Source organism: Oncorhynchus clarkii, chromosome 7 (assembly GCF_045791955.1).
Source record: "Oncorhynchus clarkii lewisi isolate Uvic-CL-2024 chromosome 7, UVic_Ocla_1.0, whole genome shotgun sequence".
Taxonomy (NCBI): domain Eukaryota; kingdom Metazoa; phylum Chordata; class Actinopteri; order Salmoniformes; family Salmonidae; genus Oncorhynchus; species Oncorhynchus clarkii.
The window spans coordinates 62,435,466-62,459,847 of NC_092153.1; the positions used below are offsets into that span (position 1 = coordinate 62,435,466).

Genomic DNA, 24,382 nt, shown 5'->3' on the forward strand with positions numbered 1-24,382 from the left:
GGAAACAGAATGCACCTGAGCTTAATTTCGAGTTTCATAGCAAAAGGTCTGAATTCGCATGTATATAAAAGGTATCTGTTGTTTTATTTTTAATACATTTGCAAAAAAAATTGAGATCTGTTTTCGCTTTGTCATTATGGGGTATTGTGTGTAGAGTGCTGAAGATTCTTAAAAAAAAAAAATTAAATCAATTTTAGAATAAGTCTGTTAAGTAACACAATTTGGCTAGTCAAGGGGTCTGAATACTTTCCGAAGGCAGTGTATATAATATTTATTTTGGGGGGTAAAAATAAGTATAATTGCGGACCCCCTGCAGTACCTCAGGGCCGCGTAACCCTAGTTGAATGCCAGGGATTGAAGGTTCTAATCACTGATCTATAAGAAGGTTCTAATAGAGTTCCACAGTATGAGTCATAATACCCATAAAACTTAGCAGTCAAACAAGGATATGATTCCAATCGTTTTTTCCACCATTCATTTTTCCCCATAGGGAATTTCAGAAACACAGAAAATAAGGGCTGTTTCGTGTAGGCTTACCCTGGCATGACGTTTTGATAACCGTGTAAATCTCTCTATCTTTATCAATATATTCACCTGTATTTACCGCCCCCCAAAAAAATGAAATGCTCATTTGCTGCTAATGTGGCTATCATAAAGAACTATACTTAAAATATAACGTCAACATATACAAAGTGTTGGTCCCATGTTTCATGAGCTGAAATAGAAGATCCCAGAAATGTCAGATGCACCAAAAATTTAAGAGAAATAAGCTTTGTGCAAAAATGAGCTTACATCCCTATTAGTGAGCATTTTTCTCCTTTGGTAAAATAATCCATTCACTTGACAGATGTGGCATTTCAAGAAGCTGATTATAAGCATGATAATTTCACAGGTGCACAGGTGCAGCTTTTGCGTTTCAGTTCCTTTCAAAGTTCTTGGTTAGATCCAAGTGGAAGTGATTTTATCTTGAATTGAGGAAAGCTCGAAGACGTGGTCAAGTCCTCTGCTAGATCAGAGTGCAGCTTGAGAGATTGTTCCATATTGAATGAATGGGTAAATGTGATTCTTAAACTATTAGCTGTCGCCGCGTCTAACTTCCGATGTATTGAAAAAAACAATTTGCAGCTGTAAAACCGGTTGTTTTGGATTTGGATTTACTGCGCAAAAGTGACACTTAAAAAAAAACAAAAAAACTTTAACTAGGCAAGTCAGTTTTTTAAGAACAAATTCGTATTTACAATGACGGCCTATCCCGGCTAAACCCAAAAGCCGCTGCACAACTCGGGAACCTCTAAATGAGAGGTCCAATCATGAGTTGGCATGTAACATGGATACATTTCAGAAGAGATTCAGAGATACGAACTTTATTTATTGAAACAAATACTTAAATTTATGAAATGTAGTTTTACAGGAACTGTGCACATTAAATCAACATTACTGTATAAGTGCCAGTTTTAGCCAGCCAGCTAAATTACTATCTTATGTAAACAAAAAAAAGCCAGAACCTGATTACAGATCAGTACAACTATTAATATCATTCATCGGATACGTGGAATATGAGAGAATTACATATGTTTTGTGGCATTGTTCAATGTGACATCCATAGTAAAATGGTACAACTTAAGTATAATGTATCTATGTACAGAAAGTGTATTCATATGCATAATAAAATGGTTTATCAATGGTGTAATTAACTTCCACAACCAGGTGGCAAAAGGTAAGAAATAAAGGCAACAGTTGAACTCAGTTGCCATTCAATTAGCTTTTTGCTCTAAATGTTTGCCAGGTAAATAGTAAATTGATAAAGGATAGTGCATCTTCAATGCTGAATGGTCGATTGATGACAAAAAGAATACAGGTACTTATTCTGATCCTATGAAACAAAAGACTGGTCCACTTTCCTGTTGGAATTGAATTCTCAATTCTGAAGAAAATTAAGTTCATAACAGAATGACACTGACAGGATTAACAGTATAAATCTGTATTTATTAACTTCTACAGAGAAATATTTTCTTTTAGAAAAACAGTTTAGAAACATTTTTCATAGTACTAAACAGATCCGTACAAAATAAAGCTAACTATGAATTAATTCAAAACAGTAGCTCTTTCACAGTAAAAAGGGCAGCACTATTTTAGCATTGTGGTCTGTTACTTCCTGCCTTAAGTTGATCATTTGTTGTTGCCCAGGTAACATGTTGAGGTCAATGGTATAAAGCCTAAGGCCCTCTTTCATATTATGCCCGGTCTCCCTCATCTCATATCTGCACCAGGTCCATTAGTGTAATACATTAATGAATAAATAGGGCTTTGTGGACTGGGGGCAGAGGTTAGTGTTCCAGAGAAGGTGTGGCACTTGGGGCCCTCTCCCTAGTCCTACACCTGACTGATGAGCTCTGACTCGTCACCCACAAACCACTGCTCCGGGGTCCCATCCGCTGCCTTCTGGAGGACCCGTCTCTGGGGAGCCTGCAGGCAGAATAACAAAAACAGGGAACATGTATTTCAATGTCTGGTTTGTCAAGTCTACCAATTCAGTACTAACAGAGTTATACTTTTAAATATCACTAGCAACAACATTATTGGAAGTTCACAGTATGGAAAGAAGGCAACAAAGTAGATCCGTGCCTACAAGCACAATGATGTTTCTGCTTGTGGTTCCCTGCAACCCTTCTGGGCCAGGAGTGACAGCAGAGACCATGCCCTCAGCTGCTATATTACTCAGTTCTCACAACACAAGGAAGTTGGAGACACAAATGTGATGTTAAAGGAAGTACTGTACATAGCACGGTGTGGTATAACTTCACCATTTAGAGCTCCATAATGAGAAGGGCATAAACGTTCAAACCAAATCAAACCTAATTTGAGTTCAGCCATTATGTTTTTAGCAGCTGATCCACAACAAGGGTGTGGTGTTTTTCTTTACAGTGAACCACACTGTGACTCAGTGACATTGCGTGATTTACTTTCTGGGATCAGAACCTCCCCTCGAATATAGAATAGTCACCACTACTACTGAGAAATATTCAACCCAAAAGCTACTGAGAAATATTAGATCCACTACTGTACTACAGCGGTATTACCATGCGATATAAATCGTCGCTGAAGAGTAAAGACAGTAAAACGATACAGGAATGTGGCACCTGGGTTTTACACCTACGGAAGACCTTTCCCATGCCTTGCCCTCTGGAGAGAAAATCTCAGGATACCAATTGCCTCTCATATTATAACCATTTCAATGTCTCAAGATCACATTGCCTCCATAGATCTTCTTAAACTGTATCAGCTCAAAAGATGACAAATAATTGTAGTTAATATAAGTGTCAGTTCTTAAATCAGGCATTTTGAGGTTAATTTTAGATATATAAAGTATGTAACGAAATAGGCTTTGTCCTGAAGCGAAACTCAGGGTAATTCGCAGCGTTTTATGACGCACAGTGTGCGAGTGTGAGGCTGACAAAACAGCAGTAAGGAGGCCATGGGGTGGGACTGGAAAACCGTTTATGTCCCAAATGGCTCTCTATTCCCTATATAGTGCACCATTTTTTTTACCCGGGCCCATAGCACTCTGGCCAAAAGTAGTGCACTATGTAGGGAATTGGGTGCCATTTGGGATGAACACAAAGTGTATCATGCTTCTATAACTGCATTGCTTGCTGTTTGGGGTTTTAGGTTGGGTTTCGGTACAGCACTTTGAGATATCAGCTGATGTACGAAGGGCTATATAAATAAATTTGATTTTGATTTATCATGGTTTCTCTCTCTCAATGCAATTTAGTGAGCGTGAATATTGCCCTTGGACAATGGGACCAGAAAAAAATGATATTGTGTGAACAGTGGTTCCTGAACAATTCAAAACAACCATTGGAAGTCATAAAACGAGCTGAAACAAGGATCATTGAACAGTTGCGTTTTGTCCAATGACTCCTTTTGTCATAGTGTGCTTACTAGTTCATGGAGGTAATACTGGCGGTAATACTTGTTTGTGTAATACTTGTTTGTGTGTCAGGTGTGATTGCCAAACTCACACAGTTCAGTATAACACAAAGTAAGTTGGCTTGTAAGTAACTGTATTTAGATATGGCACAAGCTTCTGAAGCTAAGCAGGGTTGGTCCTGGTTGGTCCCTGGATGGGAGACCAGATACTGCTGGAAGTGGTGTTGGAGGGCCAGTAGGAGTTACCCTTTCCTCTGGTCTAAATATCCCAATGCCCCAGGGCAATGATTGGGGACATTGCCCTGTGTAGGGTGCCATCTTTTGGATGGAATGTTTAATGGGTGTCCTGACTCTCTGTTGTCAGTAAAGAGCCCATGGCACTTATCAAAGATTAGGGACCCTGGTGTCCTGGCTAAATTACCAATCTGACCATCATCCTCAGGCTCATTCTTCCCTGTAACTATTCCCCACGTTGTTGCTGTAAATGATTATGTGTTCTCTGTCTACTTACGTGGTAAAATAAGGATAAATAAACATTTTTATACTCCAGTGATATTCATTATTACGGTGGGGCTGACAGTAACTCCACAAAGGCAATAATTTAAGATTGGGCAACTACATTGTAATCATGTAGTGAGTGAAGTGCTGTCGTGGCTGTTTACCTGTTCAGGGTACTTGTGGTGGTGGGAGAGAGGTGACTCGCAGCCAGGTACGTTCCTCACCCTGATCGCAGTCTGTCGGTCGAGGGAGTGAGGTCTGAACTGGTTGCGCTGGTGCCATGACTTGAGCTCCTCGTTTACCACCTGCCGGGGGAAGCCTCTGGAGGGGTGGTGGGGGCACTCTCTGAGTGAGGGGGCGCGGGACAGTCTGACGTGGGGGGAAAGGGACTTGAGAGCCCGCTGGGGGTGCACAGGGGCCTCCTCATACCAGTGCTCATATCGGCTGGAGTGACAGGGGGGCGGAGGGCCGTGATACAACCTGGCCATGTCCATCTCTGAAGGGTAGACCATCCCGTGGTCATAGTAACCTCTGTGGAAGCTGGGGGTGGACTGATGCTGGTGATTTTGGTAGAAGCCGGGGCCTGGGGGGTAGGCCATTGGTCCATGATTGTCGTTGGGGCTGGACTGGTACCTATAGGTGGGCTGACACTGCCATGGCAGGTCACAGGGCATCTCACGACACAGGTAGCTAGTATAGGATGGGGCAGAGTGTTTAGAGTTACTGTCCTTAGTCTCAGAGCTGGAGTGGTAAATGTGGTTTCTGTAGCCTCCCCTCTGGACGGGGGACTCGCCTGGAGACGTTACCACGTATTCCGTCAGTAGCCTCCTGGGAACACGGGTACGACCCCGGTCCTTATCCAGGTTCAACGGAGGCTCACTGTTGGGAAGCCTGTAAAATATCACAAAGAAGCATTACAAACTAGGCCAAAACCGTACAAAATGAAAATCATTTGTAAGATAAAGTGAGACAGTTTCAAGATTTAAGCAGTGTGGTGACAGTGTGGATGAAATATACAATGGTGCTGTGTGACTGTGATATGGGGTTGTCTTACCTACCTTATTTGAATGAACTGACTAAGTTGCTCTATAAGAGGGTCTGCTAAAATACCAAAATGTTTAAAAAAAGTTTAAAAATGTGCTGACCTGAGAGAAAACTGACGGCGAAGGTGCATCTCTGGGGTGGAGGGGGCGCTGTTTGACTGGATTGGGCACAGTCTAAAATGGGAGAACTGCAGGGGCAGAGCAGTGTCTTCATAACAGGCTTCCACTGGAGGCAACACAGGGGTCACGGCTGGACTATTGCAGAAAGGTAACATGGACAGGAAGGAGAGATAAGTGGGTTAATGACTAAACCCTGAAGATGTTATCATTCAGATGGAAAACAGGCCATGAAGGGGCCAAATGAGTGGATGTGCGTTCCATGCTTAAACCTGTTCCATGTGCCCTTATCTCAGTCTATTTGCGCTGCCACTCAAAGACAAGTTGTGACTGAATCAGAATGTTCCAGAGTAATATCCTCCCCGAGATAACAAGGTACACCTTAATGCCTACTTTAGCAAAACCACTTCAAAAGGAACTCATTTTTTAAATATCAAATGGAGTTTAAGTTGCAGAGAAGTGCTGCCAAAGCATATTTTGTATACACGGAGGATACAAAATATTAAGAACACTAACTTTTCCATGACAGACTGACCAGTTGAAAGCTCTGATCCCTTATTGATGTCACTGGCCAAATCCACTTCAACCAATGTAGTTGAAGGGGAGGAGACAGGTTATGATGATTTTTAAGCCTCGAGACAATTTAGACATGGATTGTGTATGTGCGCCATTCAGAGGGTGAATGGACAAGACAAAATATTTAAGTGCATTTGAATGGGGTACGGTAGTAGCTGCCAGGTGCACCAGTTTGTCAAAAGGACATCCAGCCAACTCGACAACTATGGGAAGCATTGACGTCAACATGGGCCAGCATCCCTGTGGAACACTTGACACATTGTAGAGTCCCTGCCCCGAATAAATGCAACTCAATATTAGGCAGGTGTTCCTAATGTTTGGTATACTCTGCATTTGAGTTCAACTATGAAGCTTAGAGCACTATAAATGCATTAATTCAAAAGGTCAAGGCAATCTTACATGAGGCTACATAATGGCTTGTGTATAAGAGGTTTCAACAACCCGTGAGGCTTCCATTATGGCTATTCTTGGGCTTTCCTGTACAATAAATTCAAGGGTAGCATTGATTACAGGAGGTACGCTGGGTTCTCCCTTGGCCTTTACCTTGACTTGCTGCTACAAGAGTGTGACTTGTTCTTGGTTTTCTGGTAAGGCTGGTCCAGACTGGACTCAGTCCAAGGGGAGTGCTCGATGGGAGGGGCCTCCAATTCCAGGTTGGTGTTGAAGATAGACTGTAACTCCTCCAGAGTTGGAGTAGTATGTGTTGGCTTGTGGGGGCTAGGCCCAGGGAGGTGTGAGGGGTCTGGGGGGGGCTGGGGAGGGTCTGCTGGTCCTCCTGGGTGAGGGGCCTCCAAGGATGGTTGAGATGACTGACTGATCAGCTTTTCTGGAGAAAAATATAAATAATGAAGTTAAGACAGTACTCTGGTGCTATTGTCAGAGCATGTTTATCTATACAACTTTCACAAGAGTCATTTTTGCCTAGTAACGCTCTAACCTTCATTGAGCAGCGCCAAATCGGACAGAGAGCTATCATCAGAAGTGCCCTGATCTGGAAACAAAAGCAAAGCAAACAATCGTATTAATCCACGGGAATGGCACTGGAATTACATACCTCTCAGATCAGAGAGGAGAGATGTTAATGTTGTTTTATTAGTCGGCCAGTAGATCGTCACTCACCTCTTTGTGTGCTGATGCAGCCTGGCCGTGGTGAAGACCGCCCGTGCTGTAGGTGCAGCTGAAATGCTGTCTGCAGTTGTTTGACTTTCTTCTCCTCACGCTTGCACTGCTGTAACCGGCTTGTCTTCTGCGCCTTGCTGAGGTGTTCCTCATGGCACAGTCTTCGGGCCGCTTTGTATATCTGCAGCTGAAGTGATAACTCAGCTTCCACAGAGTTCAGCTCTGAGTCCTACAAGAAGCAAAAAAAGGACGTTGGGCAGAAGTGAGTGGTTGAACATCAAATATCTCTTCCTGGCTCTTACAATGACAGAAGCCTGACTAATGACGATTGGTGTCAAGGAAGGTAGGGCGATGGGTTGAATTGAGAAATGTATTTTTTCCCTAAGGGGAACCACAGGAGTGGCCTTCAGTATTAAGTACACCTGTGTGTGGGGCTTTACAACCACTGTTAAAGGGAGAGTGAGTGTAAATGACAATAGTGTCCATGTCCAACCCCTGTCAGGCTCTTTACCGCTGCTCCCTGTGGGATGCTCTGCTCGTCTTGTTTGAAGGCCGCTCCGATGCGTTGGCGAATTTGAGGCGGCTTCTCCCCAGGCAACACTGGGTAATCTGCAGACAGCCGACCAGTTAGCTCCTATATGACATGGAAAGAAGGCACCAGATTTAAGTAAAATGTGTTGAATCATATTATTTTAATGCAACACAACAAATCATGTGCTGTATGTTAATATACAGTGTACTCCAACGGTATTGGGACAGTGACACGTTTTGTTGTTTTGGCTCTGGATTCCAACACGTAGGCATTGTATCATTTTAAATCCAGTGAGTTTATTAAAGTGCAGACTGTCAGCTTTAAATTTGAGGGTGTTGTCATCCATATCAAGTAAACTGTTTAGAAATTACAGCACTTTTTGTACCTAGTCCCCCCATTTTAGGGGACCAAAAGTATTGGGACAAATTCACTTGTGTTTATTAAAGTAGTCAAAAGTTTATAATTTGGTCACATATTCCTAGCACAAAATAATTATGTCAAGCTTGTGAGTCTACAAACTTGTTGGATGCATTTGCTGTTTGTTTTGGTTGTGTTTCAGATTATTTTGTGCCCAAAATAAATTAAATGGTAAATAATGTATTGGGTCATTTTGCAGTCACTTTTATTGTAAATAAGAATGTTTCTAAAGACTTCTATATTCATGTGGATGCTACCATGATCACGGATCATCCTGAATTAATCATGAATAATGATGAGTGAGAAGGTTGGACGCACAAATATCATAACCCCCCGAAAATGCTAACCTCCCCTGTTATTGTAATGGTGAGAGGTCTCGGGAGTATGATATTAGAGCGTATGTAACTTTCTCACTCATTATTATTCACAATTTATTCAGGACTATCCGTAATCATGGTAGCATCCATATTAATGTAGACGTGTTTAGAAACATATTATATTCTTCTTTACATAAATGGGACTCCAAAATGACAATACATTATTTACCATTCATTTCTATTGGGCACAATATTATCTGAAACACAACCAAAACAAACAAGCTTGATGTAATCTGTGCTGTAATTTCTAAATGGTTCACAAGATATGGATGAAAATACACTCAAATTATAGCCGACAGTCTGCACTTTAACCGCATAGTCCTTGTTCTGGAGTACAGAGCCAAAACAAGAAAAATGGTCACTATCCCAGTACTTTGAGCCCACTCAGTTAGAAAATAAGAAAATTATGAGAGGACCACTATTACTTCAGAGGTAATATGTCCCCATTCCCCTCAAATCAACCAGGTTGATGGACCCTCATTGAGTTAATTTTGAAATATTGTACAAAAATCTTTGCTTCCTAAATGACACTTTAGATCATTCGCAATGCTGCCTTTCCATAGAATCCTACTCTTTCACAACAAATTCTCAGGGCCTCACCTGCCCAGTGAATGCAACCAAACTGGCCTGCCCTCTAGCTAAACCTACATTCAACCTGAACGTGCGATAGTGCATATTATTTATTTCATTTGGGAACAGACATAATAATGTGTTTGTTTTGAGTTAATCTACATAAAAGGTGTATATCCCCCCCAGACAATAGTGTTGTTCATGATCTCAGCCGCTGTCGTGTTCCTGAGAGCAGGAAGAGGAGTTATCAGAGCCTCCATCTAGGCAGCACACCTCGACAGGACAAGTCCCGACAGGAGAGCCACGCCCAATTGTCAACAGAAAAGAATGATCAGACCTGGGCGGCGTCTCAAACGGCACCCTATTACCGACATAGGTCTCTGGTCAAAGGTAGTGCACTATATAGGGAATAGGGTGTCATTTGGTACACCCACTCAATGTATCCCTCAACAGCAGCTGAACAGGGGACTGGCTCCCCCATAGCTCGTAACGATGACGGATGGCACAGTGACATTCTTCGGGCTGAATTTGTTTCTGAGACAGATACGGGAGATATAATCTAGTGTGGTATAATAGGGACACTTAAGGTCCATTGGCTGCCTCTCACTTAAAATCCCAACAAATCAGCCTGACTGAAAGAGAAGGGAACAGTAGTGTTCTCATTGGTCAGGAGCACCAAACCAAATAATATTTTCAGCTCAGACTAGGCAGCCTTTATTGGCTAAGTAGTTTGATTGCCAGGCAATTATTGATTAACATCTCAAAAGAATATAAAAAACACACACTGTTCTAGCTGGTATCACTTTAGTTTATAAAGCTTACGTATCAGCCTCTCTGCCTTTGTCAGATCTTGAATCACATCACTCCTCCATCTATTCTACTATCTATCTAAATAATGTGTAACTGTTGACATTTTCTTATTTAACCTTTATTTAACTAGGCAAGTCAGTTAAGAACAAATTCTTATTTACAATGACAGCCTACCAGGGAACAGTGAGTTAACTGCCTTGTTCAGGGGCAGAACGACAGATTTTTACCTTGTCAGCTCGGGGATTCGATCTAGCAACCTTTCGGTTACTGGCCCAACACTCTAACCACTACGCTACCTGCTGCTCTATCACAGTATCACTTATGGGGAAATTCACACTGACATTATGGTGAAAACGATCTGAACCCTGATGGAGTGGAGAGTGTATGTGCTATATCCAGGGGTACTCACAGCCTCTCGGATGCAGAGTTTCTTCAGCTCCAGTAGGCAGAGCTCTAGCCGGTCCTCCAGAGACTGATGCTTGAGCTTGACGGCCCGGGTATGAGTGATCACGTCCTTCATAATCGTGAAAGGACTATCAGGGCCTTGGACACACAATGACAAAGAGGCTACTGTAAGGTCTCAGGGTTGAAAACAGCAAGGCTATAGATAGCTGGACACAATCTTTTGGCATGTTTACAATTGGTAATGCTTGCTTGTCAATTTCATATGGTTGCAGCTGTATCCCACAGATAACCCAACTGGTTGGGGAGAATAAACTGTGTCCAAATCGAGAAAAGGTGGCAATACAAATGCAAACAAAAATGTTGCTCCAATCCTGACTTGTTTCTGCCCACTCCTGAGCAGCAACGATCAAGATAATGAGCCAAGATGACACCTACAGTAGACAAGGTTATTTTGAGAGATAATGAGTGTCTGTACTTGCACTGTTGGGCAATTCCACGGTAACAGAGTGACACAGACTCAGGTTTTTCACTTTAAAATGTACGTCAAACAAAAACCAATGATTGGAAAGTTAAAACTATACAACTCTATGCAGAATGACTCAAATTCCCACTGAAAATTGTAAGTAAATAAATGTTGTTACATTTTCGGTGAAAACTTAAAAGTATTCTTTGTGCATAAAATGTTATGGTTTGTTTAATTTTGGAGCAAGGGAAAGTCCACTTTCACAATGCCCTGCAGAAATACACAATTATGTTCATCTTCTTCAACGATACAATTTACTTTATTGTCCATCTGCATGAGAATGAATTTTAAAGTCAGCATGCAAATAGAGCACTTCTATACGGTCTCATTACACTACAGAGAGTGATTCCATTTAATAGTACTAAATTGTTGCTTTTCAGCACAATTAGAATATCTAATTTTAGACAAAGTTAATGGGATCCATCCAGCATTGAGTGATTAGACTTCTAACAAAACACTTAACTCTTCAACCATGAAAGTCACAGGGGTCAAACCAAATTCTCAGAGACTTTGCTCAGGAAACAATGATGCTTAAAAGGGCCACTCTTCCCATTACTTTGAGACATTCCCTCCTGTTATGTCCTGTCAGCACAGCCTCACCAGGGTTTAAACCAGAGTGGATTCCCACTGTGACCATCTAACTCACAGCATAAGTCCTGAATGGCACCCTATAGCCTATATAGTGCAGTACCTTTGACCAGGGCCCATAGGGCTCTAGTAGTGTACTATGTAAGGAGTAGGGGGCAATTTGGGACAATGACCCACACTGTTCTTCATCAGGTGAATGTTTTGCCTGCAGCTAATGGGCTGGCTACTTTAGGGAGAAGTTGAGGAATGCCTGAACACAGGAGAGGAGAGGCCAGTCCAACAACAATTAGTCTTATTATTTTATAGGCCTATCTTAAAGACTACCAACAAAATACAGAGTCTGGAATAATATCTTAATGTCCTCCAGAAATATGAATTATCAAGTAATACAATACAAATTAATTAAATTATTCTATTTGACTCTGTGCCAATGTAATCTTGCTCCTACTCCAAATTGTCTGTTGTGATCTCAAATAAATATTGGAACCTACATGCACATGTAGAACGCTGGTGACCAGATGTAAGCCTCCACATAAGCTCAGCATTACTCAATCGCTACAAAACTTCCTTGACATCCTTTCACTAGAGCTCTCCATGGCTTGTGTGAACAGCACCAAGGAAAGGACATTCGATACATTCAGTAGAGCAGTCGAAAAAGGTAAAAAGCTTATTATGAGTTCATGTAATCATGTTTAAATTCATCAACTGTATTTTGAATATCTGTATTGAATATTGATGTATGCAGGCTGACTTTATTCAAGTGTCCCTTGTTCCTCCAAACAACTGTAGAAACAGAGGAGTTAGCCATTATGTTTTGTTTAAAGCATTGATAGTGCCTTCAAAAAGTATTCACACCTCTTGACTTTTTCCACATTCTGTTGTTACAGCCTGAATTTATAATAGATTCAATTGAGATTTTGTGTCACTGGCCTACACACAATACCCCATAATGTCAAAGTGGAATTATGTTTTTAGACATTTTACAAATTAATTAAAAATGAAAAGCTGAAATGTCTTCAGTCAATAAGTATTCAACCCCTTTGTTATGGCAAGTATAAATACGTTCAGGAGTAAAAATGTGCTTAATAAGTTACATGGACTCACTGTGAGCAATAATAGTGTTTAACATGATTTTTGAATGACAGCCTCATCTCTGTACCCCAGTCATACTCTGTACGGTCCCTCAGTCAAGTGGTGAAATTCAAACACAGATTCAACCACAAACAGGGAAGTTTTTCAATGCCTCACAAAGGGCACCTATTTGTAGATGTGTCAAAATAAAATAAAAAGCAAACATTGAATATCCCTTTGAGCATGGTGAAGTTATTAATTACACTTTGGATGGTGTATCAACACACCCAGTCACTACAAAGATACAGGCATCCTTCCTAACTCAGTTACCAGAGTGGAAGGAAGCCAATGGTGACTTTAAAACAGTTACAGAGTTTAACAGCTGTGAAAGAAGAAAACTGATAATGGATCAACAACATTGCAGTTACTCCACAATACCAACCTAAATTTGTTATTTTAACCTTTATTTAACCAGGCAAGTCAGTTAAGAACAAATTCTTATTTTCAATGACGGCCTAGTGGGTTAACTGCCTGTTCAAGGGCAGAACGACAGATTTGTACCTTGTCAGGTCGGGGGTTTGAACTTGCAACCTTCTAGTCCAATGCTCTAACCACTCAGCTACCCTGCCGCCCCATGACAGAGTGAAAAGGAGGAAGCTTGTACAGAATAAAAATATAACAAAACATGCATCCTACCTGCAATACGACACTAAAGTAAAACTGCAAAAAAACAAAAACAATGGTCTGTCTGCCCTATATAAAGGATCAAACCTGGCGGAGGAATAAACATAGCATAAATAGGAAAGTATACCAGTTTAATTTGAGGACCAGGATGTTGACAGCTGTGCCATACAGAAAGCCAATCCTCAGTAAAAAAAAACACGACAGCCCACTTGGAGTTTGCCAAAAGGCACCTAAAGGACTCTCAGACCATGAGAAACAAGATTCTCTATTCTGATGAAACCAAGATTGAATTCTTTGGCCTGAATGCCAAGAATCACACCTGGAGGAAACCTGGCACCATCACTATGGTGAAGCATGGTGGTGGCAGCATCATGCTGTGGGGATGTTTTTCAGCGGCAGGGACTGGGAGACTAGTCAGGATTGAGGCAAAGATGAACAGTGCAAAGTACAGAGAGATCCTTGATGAAATCCTGCTCCAGAGCGCTCAGGACCTCAGACTGGGGAGAAGGTTCACCTTCCAACAGGACAACAACCCTAAGCACACAGCCAAGACAATGCAGGAGTGGCTTTTGATAAGTCTCTGAATGTCCTTGAGTGGCCCAGCCAGAGCCCGGACTGGAGAGACCTGAAAAGAGCTGTGCAGCGACACTCTCCATCCAACATGACAGAGCTTGAGAGGATCTGCAGAGAAGAATGGGAGAAACTCCCCAAATACAGGTGTGCCAAGCTTGTAACACCTAAGAAGATGCAAGGCTGTAATCGCTGCCAAAGATGTTCAAACAAAGTACTGAGTAAAGGGGCTGAATACTTATGTAAATGTGATATCAATTTTTGATTTTTTTTATACATTCACAAAACCTTCCTAAAAACGTGTTTTTGCTTTGTCCTTATGGGTAGATTGTGTGTAGATCGATGAGAAAAAACAACAATTGAATCCATTTTAGAATAAGGCTGTAACGTAACAAAATGTGAAAAAAGTCAAGGGGTCTGAATACTTTCTGAATGGATTGTAATGCAAGGAAATGAGGCTTGATTGTTGTTCAGTGACCAAATATCCAAAACTATCCAACTTGCAGTGGCAAATATAAAGAAAGTTATTAATTGCACTACAAATAAAGATGAAATTGAACATTATCTGGTATTGTCTTACTAGTAATCCATGTACTGAAAAAGGTTGATCAAAGTGATACACTTGAGTGTCAATAGCGATAGCTCTAAATTCAGTCAAATTTCAATCAATCAACTTCACAAACAGACAGCCTAAACCCCCAATGAGCAAGCAATGCAGAGGCAGTGGCTGGGAAAAACTCCCTAGAAGGCAGGAACCTAGGAAGAAACCTAGAGGAACCAGGCTCCAAGGGGTGGCCAGTCCTCTACTGGCTGTACTGGTAGAGATTCAGGAGTACATGTGGCCATTTAGGCCAGATTCAGTCTGTCCACTGAGTTTCTCCAACCAAATGTTAACTTGGTTGACCATGTCCTTGAAGCCAAGTCAGCCGATTTGGTTCCCTCAGATAGAGGCCAGTTGGTGGAATGACATGATCCTGGTGACATGACCTTGATCCATACACTATTGCTGTGTTCAAGACAACTGGGAAGTCCAGCTTTTACTGGGAAAAATAATTTTGCATGGTCATCCAACTTGGAATTCTAAGTCGAGAACTCGTCCTCTTTCTAGAGTGCTGACTTCCCGGCCTGAAGATCACTGACGTCATGATTTGACCTCTTTTTTTCAGAGTTCAAATGCTGTGTTCAAAATAACTGGGAACTAATGAAAAATATTAGGTCAAATCACGAGGTCAGTGATCTTCAGGTCAGAGCTCTAGAAAGAGGCCTGAGTTCCAGAGTTGGAATTGCCCAGTTGTTTTGAAGCACTGAAGTCGTTGATTTCCGAATTCCCAGGTGTTTGAACGTGGCACCAGTCGTATTAGTATGACACATACTTCTTGCTATACAGTCTAGGGAGCTTCCTGTGATTGTCGAGCTGTTTGTGAAACTTCCACGTCATTAAGACTGCAATCTCAGTTCGGGCAATGATTGACAGAGCGAAAAAAGCAGGGCTTTAATTGGCTGATGCAACTGTGTGCTGAAGGCTTATTGACAACAATGCGTTTATTGTCCCGAAACTGCTTGAATCCAAAGGCAATACACTTTTAGCGCATGTGCGAAAAGATTATAATGGAATTCAATTTAAATCTCATGTCTATAGTATGCAAGGCACGTTAGGTTTTGTGGAAACGCTAGCACGATAATTATAATGAGGGAATTCTTAATATACAACATGGAATAAACTTTGTTATCATAAAACTCATGACGCGTGGGAACAGAGGCATCATGTATTACCCGAGACTGAATGGGGTATTCATGAGTAAAATACTATAACCTCCGTAATATTTATAAAGACAAATGATAAAGTATACAAGACAAAATACAAAGCCTAAACATTTCAACGAAACACGGATGTAGACTTTAATCAGGAAACGATTGATTCCGCGCATATCAAGTGTCTATCTCCCCAGGTCGCTTGCATGAAGCATAAAGACTGTATAACAATTGAGACAATAGTCCCCCGTCACTTTCAAGAAACTGTTTAATCTAACATGTCTACACGACCTCCCACACACTTCCAGTAGCCATGGTTACGGAGTCAACTAAAACGAAGATGTTAAATTTTCATTAAAAGGGCATTACGCACCAAACGCTCTCTTTTCAATCCCAACGAGGTTCTCCTAGTAAAGGATAGAGGACAGGGGATTCCAGCAGAATTAATGAAAATCAACCCAGTTTTTTAAAAATCATTTAACGTAACCTAAGTATTTCGACTGTATAAAAAGAGTTAAACTCTGATAATTTCAACGGAACACCTCGGAAAGCATTTTGCGTAAAGTTAAAGCGCATTAAAAGAGCGTGCACTTACATTTGCATCAATCTGGTTCAAAAGTCGAGTCTTGAAAACTGCTTTACTAATACTATTCTCGTATTTCCCACTTGAATGGAAGTGATTGAAAGGCGAACTGCCTTGATTTGAAGGTAGAAGAAGGACGACTCACACTCAAAAGGGGAGTGGTCCGCAGAGGTGGTACCAAGTCACTATTATTTGAGTCACAAGGTTCAAGTCCAGTCCTAAGTAGAACGGGTCGAGACTCGAGTCAAGACTAAGTCGTCTATTCTAAGAGCAAGTAAAGTCGAGTCCAGTCACAAGTTCAAGTCAAATATCAATTAAAACAATATATATATATATATATATATATATAGATAGACACTGACTTGTTCAACTATAAATCTGTCTATTTACTGAGGCTACCAGGCAGCCCTTTTCATTATTTTGTCTGTACATTTTATGTGATAATTAATTTTAACAAATTCCAAACATAACATTCATCAGTAAATTATCAATTTGTACCGAAGCCACTCCAGCGTTGTCTTGGCTGTGCTTAGGGTCGTTGTCCTGTTGGAAGGTGAAATGTCACCCCAGTCTGAGGTCCAGAGAGCTCTGGAGCAGGTTTTCATCAAGAATCTCTCTGTACTTAGCCCTGTTCATCTTTCCCCTCGATCCTGACTAGTCTCTCAGTCCCTGCCGCTGAAAAATAACCCCACAGCATGATGCTGCCACCACCATGCTTCACCGTAGGGATAGTATTGGCCAGGTGTTGAGCAGTGCCTGGTTTCCTCCAAGCGTGACGCTTGGCATTCAAGCGTGCTGTCATGTGACTTTTTTTTTTTTTTTACTGAGGATTGGCTTCCGTCTGGCCACTCTACCATAAAGACCTGATTGGTGGAGTGCAGCAGAGATGGTTCTCTTTCTGGAAGGTTCTCCAGTCTCCACAGAGTAACTCTGGAGCTGACCATCAGTGACCATCGGGTTCTTGGTCACCTCCCTGACCAAGGCCCTTCCCTCCCCTGATTGCTCAGAGGCCACTGTGTTCTTGGGGAACTTCAATGCTGCAGACATTTTTTGGTACCCTTCCCCAGATCTGTGCCTCGACACAATCACAATTCCTTTGACCTCATGGCTTGGTTTTTTCTCTGACATACACTGTCAACTGTGGGACCTTTATATAGGACAGGTGTGTGCCTTTCCCAATCCTGTCTAATCAATTGAATTTACCACAGGTGGACTCCAATCAAGTTGTAGAAACATCTCAAGGATGATCAATGGAAACAAGATGCACCAGGGCTCAATTTCAAGGCTGAATACTTATGTAAATAAGGTATTTTTGTGTTTACTAAATGTACATCTTTTTCTAAACCTGTTTTCACTTTGTCATTACTGGGTATTGTGTGTCGATTGATGAGGATTTTTATTGACTTATTTAGGCTTACAAAATATTTGTCAAATGGCACAATCATTTATGTTTTAACAAGCTACATAGTTTTGAGGATAGGCATGACAGAAATAGAGTAGGATTTCATATTTGAATCATCTTTGAAAGATTACATCTTTATGTTTTACAGACAAACTGAAGCGCGGAGATCATAAGTTAAGTGCATGCATAGAAATGGAGTCAACTAGTTCTTCTGGCCAAGGCCAAGAGATGATATCAACTGGTATGTGGATGACCAGATTGTGCATCTGATGCCAAAGCCGCTGCCACTGAACAAAAGATCAGCTCAGATTGACCACAGTATCTGGAAGTACTTTGTTAGATTACTTGTTAGATTTGTGTGTATTAGGTAGTTGTTAGGAATTGTTAGATAATTTGTTAAATATTACTGCACTGTTGGAACTCGAAGCACAAGCATTTCGCTACACTCGCATTAACATCTGCTGACCATGTGTATGTGACCAATATAATTTGATTTGATTTGATTTACTAGGAGGAGCACCTGAACGTGTGAAAGTGGCAGATGTGAACTGGCTACCAGAGAAGAAGCCTTCAGAGGCTAGAAAGCAATGGAGACTTGGAGATAACAGATGGATGTGACACAATAGCATTGCAAAGACAAACATATGGACAAACTTTTCTAAAGACAAAGACATCTCAAGTAAAAGTGAAGCTAGTATGGGAATTTATTAGTACAGGAAATAGGCCTGTTCCATGAACATGTTTTACTGCATATAAAATGTTTGTATCAATGCTTTTGGGAAAACTTAGTCTTAGTTTACATTCAATGTTGTGTTTCTATAGTTCCAATAGACATGTTTTATGTTTGTACGACAATGTTGTGTTAGGAAATACATTTTAGTCAATAGGGTTCATCTTTTGGTCTTAATCTTTGACCAGTAACCTCCATTTTATTGTTCATATGAAATCAACACGCTATAAAATTATTTGTAATAAAAAATAAATATGACTAAATAAGTCAAATTTGTATGGAATAATCCTATGTCATTCGTTTCACATTGTGTCACAGGTGTTGATGTTCTGGCATCAGAGGTTCCCATTTTCATAGAATGTTTATTTGTATCTTCCCAACTGCTTCTGCATTCATTAGTATGCATTTTAAGAATATGATAATCACATTTTGATGACTCAACCTCAATTATTTCTGATTTTACAAGAAAAACCAAGTGGCAGAAATATAAAAATATCAAAAAATAGAACTTTTCACATATTGGTTTAAAGTAAATTACTAATCAAAAAATGTCTTAATATTAGTATTAACCTTTTCTGTCTGATTATATATGAACATTTAATTGTGAAATTAGATTCAGGAAAGCCTGAATTGTCATCTCAAATATAGATAACACCAGTGACAAAAAAGGAAGCACTTGCAATAAAATACATTAAGCTTGCATTTATGTTGATTGATAATGGTATGAGTTAACTATATACGTTTTGGTAAAAAAATGTTGGCTCTTCAAAATCTACAATTTCCGTAGAATCATCTTTATATACATGTATACTGTACATGAGTGTTTCATTATTTTAGCTCAATTACTGACTGAGTAGGCACATTGCTATTCATTTTTTTGTTGTTATTGCATTTCAGTTGGATAGGGAAAGCTGTTTTTGCACTGCAGAGGAATTACAGTCAATGCTTATGAACTGAAAATTGTGTGTAAATTGCCTATTTATATAATTGGCACTAACAAAAAGGTTTGATTGTTCAGCAACATGAGCTGTACATGCCAACACTGCTTTGGTGATGAAAGGTATGTCACAGAGGTGACTATGTAGAAGCTACATTGCATTATATGCCCAGAAACTAATTCACCTGGTACGGGTTTCACCCAGACAAATATAAGGTGCGCACCTCTTTGCCCCTGGTAAGTCTTTCCCCTGTTGATCACTGGAGTAATTCATGCACTCGTCACAGATTGGGACCTGGGAGTTGCTTGCACCTGTTCTTTATTTAAGGTCAATGCCAGAAGCAGCACACCATGGATGTGAGCAGTGTGGCAGCAGAGCCAGAGCAACTGAGGAAAACTCCTGCTTTTACTGGAGCAGACCGGGACCAGTGTTAAAATGGAGAGAGAAGCCCTTTATGGGAATTGGGATGGTAAATGCTTACCCTTTCCAAATCTAAGTACCTCTCCATACCAATTTCCAACATTTCACCTGCTAGCAATGCCTGCCTATGTTCTCTACTGCTTTGTGAGCTATGCAGTCAATGCCAGTCTGCCTACTGTGAAACAGAAAGATGGCCTTTTGGGATACTGGGAGGGGGAAGCATGTTCACCTTTCCCTAAATTAAGTAGCCTACACTTTTAATTCCATTCGTACCGATATAGACACTCAACCAGGACGAATTCCTTTCGATCGCACTCTAGAAATCATTGTCGATTACAGCTTTTCTGCCTTGAACACTATCCACTCAAATCTGGGCTATTTGAGTCACTGGTGTCCACCCCTCACTGGCTCTTACTACAAAGACTATTGAAAACCTGAGCTTGGATTGGACTTTATTGACACCAGATACCATGACTCGAGCCACTATCCCTGCCTCCATTTATTTTGGTTTAAATTAATGTATCAAGCCTAGTTGACTTTCCCATTAAATTTGTTTAAATCTTTTGACCATTTCCCCATTAAAATTATTTTTTGCTTTGATATTATTACTAATTTCCTCAATTCCTTTGTGGCTTATTGTTATTTTGTTTCATCATTTTTGGAGAGGTATTGTGGAGGTTTATTGGACTTGGCCTACTGTGTCTCAGCACAATCTGCTGACAGAATATTTGTCTTTCACTCAATTCAACACAACCCAGGAGAGGCCTGCTGTGAACACTGGCTTGGATCCCTCAGAGGTTGCCTGCCATGGTAGGACCACAGAACGCTCCTCAAGGACTTTTAAAATAGGACTTTTACATTTAATATTTTTGGACTTGTCCACTTCGGACTTAGCTATTGTTCAATAGCTAGTGTAGAACACTCTTCTGTGTTTTGGAAGGTGTACCTTTTTAAAATATAAAAAAAAAAAAAATCATTCATACAAATGCAATAACTGACTTGTCAATTGTCCCACTCTTCATCATGGTCTTTGATATACACCGAGTGTACAACACATTAGGAACTTTGCACAACAGACTGACCAGGTGAAATCTATGATCTCTTATTGATATCGCCTGTTAAATCCACTTCAATCTGTGCAGATGAAGGGGAGGAGTAAGGTTAAAGGATTTTACTTTTTTAAAGCCTTGAGACATGGATGTGTGCCATTCAGAGGGTGAATGGACAAGACCAAATATTTAAGTGCCTTTGAACGTGGTATGCTAGTAGGTGTCAGGCACACCGGTTTCAGTGTGTCAAGAACTGCAACGCTGCCTGGTTTCACGATCAGTTTCCCGTGTGTATCAAGAATGGTCCACCACCTAAAGGACATCCAGCAAACTTAACTGTGGGAGGCATTGGTGTCAACATGGACCAGCATTCCTATGGAACGCTTGACACCTTGTTGTCCATGCCCAGATGAATTGAGGATGTTCTTAGGGCAAAAGTAGTGCAACTCAATATTAAGGTGTTCCTAATGTTTTGTATGCTGTTTTAGTTGACATATCTGTGTGATGTCTCAAACATTAATACAAATGTATTCACCCTGGACACTTGAATCATAAGCTCTAAGTGTTGTCTTCATTGATGCATGTTTAAGTTACCATAGTAGTTAAAAAAAAATGTGAAGATCATTTTTTGTAACCTAACAATATATACAATTTATACACAGCTTTATTGCATTTAAACATCCCTTAAATCCGGCCATTGAAAAACTTGATCGTTGTATCCTTCCTCAGGGAACGACCTGCTGACAACATGGTGGCATGTTTTGATGTGCTGCTTTAGAGTTCCATGGCCCAGCAGACTCACCTGGGGACAGGGGGAAAGAATCATGTTAGTTTTTTATTAAAGTCTGGGAGACTGAGGGAGGAGAGAGCATGAGTTTAAGTACAGTAAAAATAAAAATAAATATTATATAAAAATAACCAGTGACTAATTATTAATTAAACGCTATATCACAGACAGCAATAGTGAAGGTGCATAAGTATACTATTACGAGCATAGCCTACTTCTCTGTACTCAGAAGAGACCGCAGGTAGTTGGTCAGAAGGCTCTGGAGGCCCTTGGAATATTCTGTCTCTGTTGTACCTGGAGAGAGCTGGATAGAAGTACTGAGTGTGTTTGAAAGAAAGGGAGCGATAGTTAATATGTAACAAGTACTACATTATTGAGGAATATAAAGGGGCCTTCAAATCAGACCAATTTAAGTGTAAGAGACACAGCAACTCAATGGTTTTCAATGGGAGGAGTGTGTTGGAAAGCCCTAGCATTGTAGTGCGCTGTCCATGAAAAGTTGCAGAGATGTATCCATTAAAAATCTAGAAGAGTTTCTCCTTACCACACCGCTGCGTCAGACATGCATTTTAGGCATTTTGATTTGAAGGCAGCTTTACTCTGTTTGAAATTGCATCTTCATGTCTAACTTCGCTCTTACTTGCCACAGATGGGTGGAGATTTCACTTAAGAACCAATGGAATGGTCTAAAATGGGAAAACTCTACCCACCCAGGGGACTCTGACCCCTAAGCCCTCTCCAGTGAACCCTCATTGTCATAGGGTCTCCTGTCTAACCCTCTAATCAGTGTCTCTGACGGGGTTACTCCACTAGACAGGTTTATGGTGCATAGGTATTCTCCGCTCCTCATATGCCTGGAGTATTAGTTCAAATAGTATCGGTTGGGAGCCCAGCGCCTAAGGAGTTGGATCTATAACCGAAAGGTGCTGCTTCAAAGCCCGGGACAGGTGCTAGAAAAAAAGGAGGGAACTGATCTGGCAATTGGAGGGCTGCTGGGCTCACATCCTATAGACCATCCCCTACTGTTGGGCCATTGAGCAAGGCCATTAACACCACATCATGCTTGCCATACAGGGGCACTGCACTGCAGCATGACCCTGTGCTCGTCTCAACTGTTAGTGATGTGTGCCGTCATGACTTACTGACACAGTGCTCCATGTTCCTGCTGGTAGCAGACCTTAACCTGGATGAGTATGGTTGCATCTATCTGCACCAGGCTCCTTGGAAATCAGATGACACATCTGCATACATTAGCAAAATACAATTGTTCCTGTATTTCGACAATTGTAGTCAAGACAGACAATGTTTCTTTTAAGCAGGAGTGTACAGGTTTTTGTTCCAGCACTAACACTTCACTGAACTAATTGTGGTCTAAATTGAAGACCATGACTAGTTGAATGAGATGTCCGTGCGAGGCAGGAATAATAACGTGCACAGTTCAGTCCCCTGGGACTAGAGTTGCAAAAATCCAGTAACTTTCCCAAAATATTGGTTATCCAGAAATCCTGGTTGGATGATTCCAAATTTCCTGCTGATTCGGGGAAACTTCCAACCAGGTTTTCTGGAAGACTGGGTAATTTTGAGAAAGTTACCAGAATTTTTGCAACTACATGGGACAGAAATCACACATGTCTGTATTATAGAACAAGCTCCCTAAGTTACAATGAGATGACAATTCTACATGATAGTGAATAACATTTGTGGATCTACAGGTAACTGCCAAAATAAAAGGTAACACCAACAAAGTGTCTTAATAGGGCATTGGGTCTTCACGAGTCAGAAATGCTTCAATGCACGTTGGCATAGATTCTACAAATGTTGAACTCTATTGGAGGGATACCACACCATTCTTCTACAAGAAATTCCAACCCTGGTGTTTTGTTGGTGGTGGAAAACATCATCTCTGGCACCGCTCCAAAATCTCCCATAAGTGTTAAATTCAGTTGAGATCTGGTGACAGACGGTCATGGCATATGGCTTACATTGTTTTCATGCTCATCAAACCATTCAGGCACTTGTGCCCTGTGGATGGGGGCATTGTCTTCCTATGAGGGCATTTCCATGGTAGCCAAAATAATGGCCTGCCCAGCATTTTTATACATCACCCTAAGCATGATGGGATTTTAATTGCTTAATTAACTCAGGAACCACACCTTTGTGGAAGCTTCGGCTTTCAATATGATTTGTATCCTTCATTTACTCAAGTGTTTCCATTATTTTGGCAGATACCTACATATGTATCTAACATGTTACACCTTACCGATTTAACCTCAGATTTTCCTTGTGCTCAGGAGATCCTTAAAGTTCTACATATGTTTGGGTGTTATGTGCTTAAGTCTTAAATATAACTAGCAAATATATAGTTTTGTTTCTAGAAACCTATCATTAGCTAAATTGATGAACTCAGCTGATGGTGGGACTTAGCTATAGCTCTTCCCCAGCAGATTCAGCCTAGCTAGCTACCTATCTACCTACCTAATGGCCTTTTTATCATCTTTATAGATGAATAAAAATATATTCATTTTAGTCTCGCATCTAGAGCTGCCTAATATAGCAAGCCAGTTGATAGTACAGTAGCTAGGATGAATACAATGTGTGACAGTAGCTATGGGCGACATTATACAATTGAGTGAGATGTAATCCGAAGGAATGACATCACAACAGAAAAAGATTTATAGCTAAACTAAAATAACTGATTCTACCATTACAGATATCCACTGGCAAATCTTTACACAAATGAGATCTTCAAAAACATGTTGAAAAAGCATTAGGATGAATTGGCTAGCTAGCTTTTTTACCTAAAAGAAGAATCACCTTGCGGGGAGTCCTCCATGTTCCACTGTGGCTAGCTACCTACTCAATGTCTAGGTTTACCTCCACTGTATTCA

At 40.8% G+C, this 24,382-nt stretch overlaps 1 protein-coding gene across 1 annotated transcript; it reads right to left on the minus strand.

The window, feature by feature from the left end:
* Positions 1-2,072: 2,072 nt before the first annotated feature.
* LOC139412652 (innate immunity activator protein-like) lies at positions 2,073-24,327 on the minus strand. The gene is made up of 9 exons (XM_071159324.1): positions 24,309-24,327; positions 10,402-10,535; positions 7,798-7,920; positions 7,287-7,515; positions 7,105-7,158; positions 6,711-6,993; positions 5,577-5,729; positions 4,596-5,322; positions 2,073-2,466 (listed from the first exon to the last, which is right to left on the minus strand). The coding sequence occupies exons 1-9, from the start codon at positions 24,325-24,327 to the stop codon at positions 2,374-2,376; spliced, it is 1,815 nt and encodes a 604-aa protein (XP_071015425.1). The 3' UTR covers positions 2,073-2,373.
* Between the last annotated feature and the right edge of the window lie 55 nt (positions 24,328-24,382).

Coding starts and splice junctions, on each gene's coding strand:
- LOC139412652 (XM_071159324.1), bottom strand. Junction 7,921..10,401: donor AACTCTGCATCCGAGAGGCT/GTGAGTACCCCT, acceptor CATGTCATATAG/GAGCTAACTGGTCGGCTGTC. Junction 5,730..6,710: donor TCTTGTAGCAGCAAGTCAAG/GTAAAGGCCAAG, acceptor TTTCTGCAATAG/TCCAGCCGTGACCCCTGTGT.